The sequence below is a fragment of the Solanum stenotomum genome, chromosome 4 (genome assembly GCF_019186545.1).
Source record: "Solanum stenotomum isolate F172 chromosome 4, ASM1918654v1, whole genome shotgun sequence".
Lineage (NCBI taxonomy): Eukaryota > Viridiplantae > Streptophyta > Magnoliopsida > Solanales > Solanaceae > Solanum > Solanum stenotomum.
In genome coordinates this window covers 21,056,180-21,065,626 of record NC_064285.1, presented here as the reverse complement: position 1 = coordinate 21,065,626, position 9,447 = coordinate 21,056,180, and the positions used below count along the sequence as shown (strand labels likewise).

The 9,447-nt window shown below is 35.9% G+C and overlaps 1 protein-coding gene across 1 annotated transcript; it reads right to left on the bottom strand.

The window, feature by feature from the left end:
- Positions 1-736: 736 nt before the first annotated feature.
- LOC125861206 (uncharacterized) lies at positions 737-7,572 on the bottom strand. The gene is made up of 9 exons (XM_049541151.1): positions 7,423-7,572; positions 5,441-5,614; positions 4,861-5,236; positions 4,251-4,534; positions 3,461-3,529; positions 3,302-3,358; positions 2,341-2,393; positions 2,163-2,238; positions 737-2,010 (listed from the first exon to the last, which is right to left on the bottom strand). The coding sequence occupies exons 1-9, from the start codon at positions 7,461-7,463 to the stop codon at positions 1,089-1,091; spliced, it is 2,052 nt and encodes a 683-aa protein (XP_049397108.1). The 5' UTR covers positions 7,464-7,572; the 3' UTR covers positions 737-1,088.
- Between the last annotated feature and the right edge of the window lie 1,875 nt (positions 7,573-9,447).

The window sequence follows — 9,447 nt, the reverse complement described above, 5'->3', positions numbered from 1 at the left end:
TAATCATTTTCCATCGATTTTATATCACTCACCAACAATGACCTCAGCATCATAAACACTTGCCGAAAATGACCTCGACATCAAACCATCACATGTTTGGTCACGGTGTTCAACAATTAATACACACAACCAATATCTCACACCACATGAAAGAGACAACAATTCATGCAATTCAAGTCTACATTCATGCAATCAATAAGAATTACAACAAGGCAGTTCACATCATCATGTTCATCACTTAACCTTTTCATTTCAATAGGGAGCTATCCTGCCGAGATGTTAATACCTTCAATGGCAGTATGCGACGTGGCCTTCCACATGCAGGTAATATCACTTGTAGCATATGTAGACCAAATGCATGAGGTAGATTTGAGCTTGAATTACAAAATATGGTGCAACAACTACACACAAACGAAAAGTTCACATGTCTACAACGTAAAGATCCGCAATAACATATATATATTCAGAAATTTGGAAGTGACACATACATACCCGCAGAGAGTCTCACACTATTCTTGTTTTCTCTTCTACTACTTTTAGAGTTTTTAGTCAAAATTATCTTGTATCTTACATTTCTACAAAAATATTTTTAATTTTACTAATCAAGCTCGATCAATTTATTTAAATATAAGAAAATATTTCCAGAAACCAATTGAGCTCGATCATTTTTTTTTTCTTATATTTTCCCAAAACTCAACTGATTGGTTTTAACTTAAAATAATATTGGGAAAGGTCATCTTGGAAATCAGAACAAAATTACAATAATTACAAAACTCTGATTCTTACAACATAAAGAAACAATATGCATAGCAATGACTTATTTTACAACATAAAAGAGACTATACATAGGTAGATCCCCTCCACATAGAAAAACCGTGAGGAAATTTCATCTTTTGATCACCCATTTTTTGAAAATCGTTTCTCGGGGCTTCCGCCTCACACACGGTGATACTGTGTTTCCTAGATTTTCGTATATCTACCCTAAAATGTTTGCAGAGCTTAAAAAACAACTTGAAAGCACCTACAAAAATAAAATGTATTCCCTCGGCTTCTGGAGCATTACACTTCAATGGCTGCTCGATTGTACCTCATTTCTCCGATTCCTTAAATGATTTCTGCCCAGCTGGTTGCTTTGTCGAATACCCTACTAACATTAACCGGGACATTACATATGTGAGTAGTTCTTCACGATGAGAAAATGTAAAATCCAAATGTGCGTACTCAAACTCATTATATGATACATCTACACCTGCATCAGTCATCAGGTCATAATGCTTCCTAACCATGGACGGCCTGATTACGTTGTCCTTCTGCCCAGCAACAAGGTCAACAGGAATATCAATTAAGAGATAGTACTCCCCCAAATCCAAGGGCTGTGGAGATCCATAGACTTCCATGTTTGAAGCAGCACTCCCGTAGTCAAACATGATAAATTTACGGCTGCGTTTGATCTGTGCCATGTGAAGTGCCACGCAAAATGAAACAGCTGGCATATCATTCATATTGTAATGTGATAACCCCAAAGCTCCGACCCAATTTGAACTGTCTCCACCAACCACATAACTTATCAGGGTTTGCACAAGGCCTCCAACTCCAGGTAAGTTATGGAAGTCCCGTGCCAACTTATTGACCAGCATGCGGAAAAAACGAGTGGGTATATAGAAAGCTGGCACAAAGGGCATCAGTAAAGGAGATAACACTAGGAATACGTACTCCATCACCGTGAATACAATATTTGAATCATGATGGAAGCCAGCAGGTGATAACAAGATTAATCTTGAAAGCCTATGGGGTTTTTCCTCAATTCGCTGGGTTATGACATACATCAGAATAGCAGCTCCACCCAAACTATGGGAAATAGCACAGAGCTTGTATGGTTGATCACTCTCACACTCTTCCTCAAAACCCGCTTGGCTATTTTTCAATTCAGAAACTTTTATTTCATGGATCTTCTGTATGATCGCAGGTATATCTTGTGTCCCGTGCTCATTTATGGAGTACCTCCAGTATCTACATGCACATGCCACATACAGAAAGTACAAGTAAGTTGAGAGAAATCTAGCAATGGTAGATATATAGAAAACCAATACCATTCCAAGAAAGAGAATATGGATAAAGGTACTTCTGACATGAATGAGAGCTGCATGAAGTCATGCACTTACTGTCGTGGGGATATATTGCTGTCAACATGTTCTCTCGAAACCAGTCCGCGAAAATTTCCAAGGAAAACATCATACCCTGGACAATAAAGAGAAATAAGTCACTTAATTATCCCGGTAAGGAAAACAATCATAGTATATTGCACCTAGAGACATTGGCTAAGAAATCCAAACGACAAACCTTGATCATAGGCTGCAAATGCAGGAGAACCAACAACTCCATTCGATATCCAACTGTAAAGTCAGGTCACTGTGTAAGATGTAAGATGAACTAAATGTCTATGTAGTTGACAATTGTAACTGATCAAACTACAATCTTAGAAACAAAGGAGAAAGAGATATCTAAGAACTGAAAGATTAGCATGTCTTAAAGCAATCAAATACATGCATTGACAAAGAGATCCACTGGTCAGTTCTCTAGTGATTTCGATGGTATACTTTCAGTAAGATACATGGTTCATGATCCACAAAATCAAAGGGATAATAATTCTTGATCTCATGCTCAGACAAATGATCTTCTTTGGCTACAGATAAACAACTCACCTTCCAAGGGCTGATGTAGAATATACATCATCTTAAAAAGTATAAATTGGGTCACTTTGATTAAGCAGAAGCCAGGTCAGTCACAACAGAAAAAGTATCTCGCTGTCGAGACTGTTCAACTTTTGACAGAACAAAGTTAAATTGAAGTGGAGTACTGAATCCAGGTGGACATTCATTCATAATCTCAGTCCACTATCCCAGCTGAATTAATAGGCACATAAAGCATAGCAAGGTTTAATCCCTCACAGATGCCCATGCCAGCCAAATTTTTAAATAAAATATTAAAAGAAATGAAAAAGAAAATGAGAAGCCATGTCTCTTCTAATTGTTGCTTATAATATACACAACCCAGATCCAATAATATATCACTTCATAAATTTTTAAATGCCAATTGATTAGTATGCCTTCCAAACATCATTTAGTTATACTAATACTAGTTATAAACCTGAAGAACCAGAGAGGACAACTTAACAATCTGTCGACAAGATAAATATCACTGGTCATTTTAACCCCAACTTAAACGATGAGTAAATCATATACACACAGAGGAAAATGTGACATGAAGAATGAACAAAGATGTGTAAAGATGTGTGGCTCACCCCATGGATGAATCAAAAACCCCATGTTGCAGATAAACAACTTTCCGAGCATCACGTCTGCAATATCAAATTTGGATCATCAAATCACATTCATAAACGGGCATCCACCAAAAAGCTCTGTATATAAAGAGACAGCGATGTCAAAACAGGAATCCAAACCTTGGAATTCTCTCCAAAAGGAGAATATATCCATCGTTAGTTACCACACGAAGAGCTTCATATGGGTACCTACAACAGAAAGCACTTATATGCTGAGAACAATAGGAATGCCAAACTCTGTATAAAAATATCAATATAGTTATGAATACAAGAGTTCCTGCGGAAAGTCCATGTTTCAAGTCTGGAGAGAATAATATAATACCCCTAAACCACAAAGACTTCCCTATCTGCTAAAGCAAAGAAGAATTGAAAGAGGACAGTACGAAAAAAATACCTGGTCTACCAGTAAACAACGGCCACTTCACTAAGGAGAAGAAAAATCAAAAGGTTGCAATAAAAAGCTCCTATTTACAACTGAACAATGACTCCTAAGGCAGAAAGAGATTACAAGAGGACGGTTGATCATCACAGAGATCTGAAAATTTTGTAAGACATGAGTATCTACCAATGAACAGTTGACAGAAATTCTTCCTTTTTCCACAGTTGATCAATTTTGACAGTCTACCAAAAGCTTAACCAGTAGAAATTATAGTGTACTCTAGGCTCAATGCAGTGAGTAGAAAAGCACAAATGCAATTGGAATACAAATGACATGCTAGTCCTTTTCAACACCATATAAACTCCAAATAACTTCATGAAATTATCATCACAGTTCATTTGACAAATTCGAGTCTTCTAAGGAAAAAAGTAATATTTATTTGAACATGTTATCTGTTCAGAAACATCTCAATCCAAGGGAACATGCATGTCAGTTTTGGCAAAGGAGCGGAATCAAATCAAAGTGCCTTACCCAAGCTCTGTTATGACATCTTGACACGTCCTAGCATCTGTATTTAGGGAATGATAAAAGCTTGTTTGTCGTTCCCTAGGCGTAGGGTCATTCTCTGAAAGAGTATCTGTAGGTACAGATACACCTGAACCATCAGCAGGAACATCCTCAGGACCACTCATACAAGAAAAGAACCATTTCACCACTTCCGTAAAAGTGACTATCGGTGAAAGAAGACAATGTGCTGCCTTGTGGACGAATCCAAAGACAGTCTCAATAATAATCTCAATTGCTAGATGGAGATCCTACACAAGATAAATCAGACGAAGTCATTTTAATAAAACCAGTAATGGCCGAATGGGAGTGCGAAATAACAGTAAAACAATTACTTAAATGACCAACTGTAAAACCAAAAAAGAAAAAACCTCACAATGAATCGTCCTCTTGCCCCAAACCAAAAAGATGAGTAGAATAAATGTAATATGTAAACGGAACACCCAAACACATTCATCAAAAAAAGAGAAATGGATCTGGAAAGGCATAAATTATATGTATGATTCATGAAAGTTAAGCCCACTGCCACTAGTTTGGAATTGAGGACACTATAGAAGGAGAAAACTGAATGTCACACCTCAACTACGCCTCGCCTTCTGTCAGTGGCACGTTGGACAAAGTGGTCCTTGAGTGACTGTAATCTCTTGGTAGCTCGTAGAGGGGAAGACTGGAGACTCCCAGACGTAGTACGTGAACCATAGAGATACAACGGTATTCCCAACATAAATTTAATGGGGAAAATGAACCATGAGAAGATGTATCTGAGCAAATGTACCCAATTACCGCTCTGCCTTGTAAAACTGCTCACTCTGGATACACGAGAACTTTGTAACAGAGGAGACATTGGACCGATGTTTTCATCAACATCTTCCTGTGATGAGTATTCTACACTTGATGAGGCATTGGGTTCAACAGAAAGCTCATGAATGAATTGGTTAAAGGATGAGACACCACTGTGATCACCAGGAAGAAGCATGTTAACAAAATGTGCCGGTATTGAAAAAACAAGAAAAGATACGTGAGATGTTTTGACATTTTTGACATAATTGAAAAAAGAGGTGACAGAAGAAACACAGTTGTCAATGCATAACCAGAGAAGTAGGAAATTATCTGAATTTTAGAGCATGGGTTAAGAGGAAATGAAGATTGAAACTCACTCTTCCATCCAGCGTGGAAGCCTAGGCCCACGAAATGCTGGCCGAAGCTCCCAACCATGGATACCTTCAAGAATAGAAGAGTTCCCTGGTAATATTGTCAATAATAGTGCGGACATCCCATTTATCAACCTCACAACATTGTTCAATGACTCATAAGTGAATGTTTTAACTGACCTGAGAGAATGAACAAAGAGATATTAACATCAAATAATGGATCCATCCCAACAGTTGCTTAAGGAAAGTTAGCAGACAAAAATACACACACAAAACAACATGTGTTAACTGCAAGGATTTCTTGTAAGCATTCTGAAAAAGTTACTATCCCTCTTTCAGAAAGTAAACAACTACTCTGACACCCTCAAGAGAAATAATTTCATTTACAAACAACTTCTTTGCGCAATTTCTCATTTATCCCCTGAAAGGAAAATATAAAATTGATGATGATAGCCGAGGTATCCACTTCGAAAGTATATCTGCATTGGTGGAGTTTTCATGATCTTGCCTCTTACTGTACTTTCACCATTAGTTTTATCACTTAAATTGCATCAAGAACTAAATATAACCAGCTCAAAGGCTTGTTTCCCATACTGTAACATTGATCCCTGGTCACTTCTAGATGGAGCCAGTTATTTCCTAATCAGCACGAACAAATAGATTACTCAGATCAACTTACAAATACACTACTCATATACAACTTTTTTCCTAACAGGTGAGGAAGTAAGACTATATCCAAACTCATGGTTTCATATCTTAAATATGTGACCTAAAATGTTGACAGCAAAACTTCAGCTGTGTCAGCCTTGAGTACACAGAAAATGTCTTCTCTTTTGATATAGCGAATAACAGTGTCTCCCATAGTCTATGTTGCTCGGACTCTCCAATATTGTTGCCGCATCCATGTCGGATCCTCCAAGAATGCACTACTTTTGAAGGATCCAATATGCACCCATAGACATTTTTGAAGAGTCCGAACAATGTAGCCCATAGTTCCAATTTTTCTCTAAATATATAGTAATGGTAATTGCAGCGTCCGTGATTAACCTAGTTTTCTCAATTATGCTACCGGGTAACGTATTAAAGACAAATACACGTCCTCCGAGTTCACATAGAAGACCATCATTGTCAACTGATATAAAGGGCTCTTCTTTCACCATATAAAGGATCCAATGCTAATTATCTCCCTTATTATAACAGTCTGGCACTCTCTATAAATGCATCATCTTCAACATGTCTCTCTGTATGCATATACACTTAAACTCCTCTCTCATTGGTTAGACATCAGAGACTTCACTCTTATTTATTCTTAAATTATTCTCAGAGCACTTCATGGTGAATTGAGTTAATTACAATTCTACTTCTTATATACTAGTAAAGTGTTCTGGGCTAAAATCATCCCTGAAGTTAACCCAAACTTAGGTACATCCTTATACTATAATTATGAACAAAAAAAAACATCCTTTAACAATCCCAAAATTTGCAATAAACATTCTTCTCTTAACTTTTATTACAAAAAATCTTGGAATAGTTAAAGGATTTTTTTGTTCACAATTGTAGCATAAGGCTATACCGTAAGTTTGGGTTATACTTCAGGGATATTTTAGCTCAAAACTCTACTACTAAAACTAGTCCACCCCCACCCCCTTTTATTTTTGGTGCATAAACTCTCTAGAAGCCCATCACTTGATCATAATTCTTCTACTAAGCTGTTGTTCCTAAGCTTAGCATCCTAAATCTCAATTTCTTTCACATTATGTTACAAGACATCAAAACTTAAGAGGAATTCTCCACTAAGTTCTATTCATACACACAATCAATTCAGCAGTTGACCTAATATTGCAAAAAATCACAAATTAACTGCCCAAACAACCAAAAAAAGTAAAGTAAAAAGATGATGAATATACTTTTGAGACATGAACTTGCAGCTTGAATGGGCAATCAATATAGGAGCTAAATTTACAAGAAGAAGAGATGAATAAACATACTCTTTGGTTACAGCAAGGACATGGTCAACGAGCCGTTGCATTGGTTGCGACGATTTAGGTTTCGAATCAAAACCTTCTCAAATGCAAGAGAGAGAAAGAGAATGGAGAAAGTCGGTTTCTTTTATGCAAACACACACAGTGCAACTGCAACGTGCCAATTCCTTGTCTGTTTACACTACTATCACTTTCCAGGTGCTGCTCCACGTGTGTCTTTATTATTCGTTTGAGATACGCAAATATAGCCTATGGTTTGGACTCAATATATGTTTTAGTTAATTTAATTTAGAAAAAAAATTACAAACATGTATTAGTAAATTACTTAACATAGTTTTAGTTGCAACTAATTATAATTCACTATTAATGTTTCATTTCAATGTGTTTGACTGTCTTGTGTAGTCGGTGGCAAATTCAGATTTTTGTTCAAAAAATTAAAGCATAAAAGTGTGAATAAATCAACAAAACATAATTTCAAGAAAGTAGTAGTATATAGATTATCGGTACAAAAAGTTTATTTCGTTACACGAGACCTAAAACTAACATGAGTGATTACATTAAAAAGAAAATGTTACCCCTTTGCAATGTGTCAATCTAGAACTAGAATGTTTAACTAGAGCGAAAACTGATGTCAAGTAGAAAAAAAAAATTATCCGTTCACAATGTCTCACTCCAAAACAAGAGTGCTAATTACAAACTCCAAAAAGAGATCACTTCTAATACTTCTCAAGCACGTTTACAATACTATTCAACGATGTTTCATTGCTTGAAAAGACAAAATAATATCATCAGTTAAAACATCATTACATACATCATTTTTTTATAAAAGGAACCATGCAACCGCTCAAGAATTCATTATTCATTCGACTTCGTAATTCATTCTTGATAAATTTTATTGCTGAAAAAGCTCTTTCAATGGATGTAGTGGCAACTGGTAGAAGTACAACAAATTTCACCATATCACAAAGTTAAGGTAAATCATAGAACCTTTTATCGATATCATGAACATCTGTGGAAGTTAGCGTCTTAAAGAAAGTAAGTGCTTGCTGCTCCTGCTCTTATAGTTAGATAACGCACTAAAAGCATACCTTATCCCAGGGGCATGAGTACACTGCTTTCGCACTCGAACTCTCCTACTGTGTTCCTACACCTGAACGTGATCGAAGAAAGACTACATCAGTTATTTTTGCGATTTTTATTCATCAGAACTGCATCGCCGTAAGCCTCAGCCTTTACTCTAACATATTCATCCACTATATGTCTGACAGGTTGATTTACCCCACCCACTCTTAACTTGATAGCTTGGTTATTTGCAAGTTTATTCTCAAGTGCACACATACTAAGTTCATCAAAATCATTAGAATATAATGCAATCATTCTCATTCTTTTCTGGATATCAAAACTTGAAAATGATTCTATCAAATTCAAACGAGCAACTCCATAAAGTAACTCAATTGTCACCTCATCAAAACGATCATTTAGTTGTTACACTTACCAATCAATTATTTTACAAAATACTTCAACATGATAATGATGAAAAACAGTATAATTAGCAGGTTCACACTGTGATCTTTAAGAATTAACATACAACTCATCAAAATTAGATATCATAATGTTATACTTAATACAAAATGTAGACACCTCAGTGACAAATAAATTTCATCTTTTATTTTTTTTCTCAAGTCTTGCTGCCTTCTCTTGACCTCTTTAATAAGTAGCATTGCATTTGTAATGTCTTGCTATTTGTTTTTATTTTACTAAGATCATTTGTAATTTCTAAAATTTATTTCATCAAATGCAATATGAATACAATCTCCTATGTTTGAACAACTCAGATATATTAGATTGCCCTAGATCTTTCATCCAAGAATATACAGTTTCAACATTGTTATCAAATATGACCATAATTGTACCTAACTTGTGAATAAAACAATTAACTCAAGTAGATTCTCAACGATTATCAAGCTCTAGAAATATCAAATTCTTGATGCAAGCTTCTACTAATTTTGAGGTCATCCATATCAATAGTCT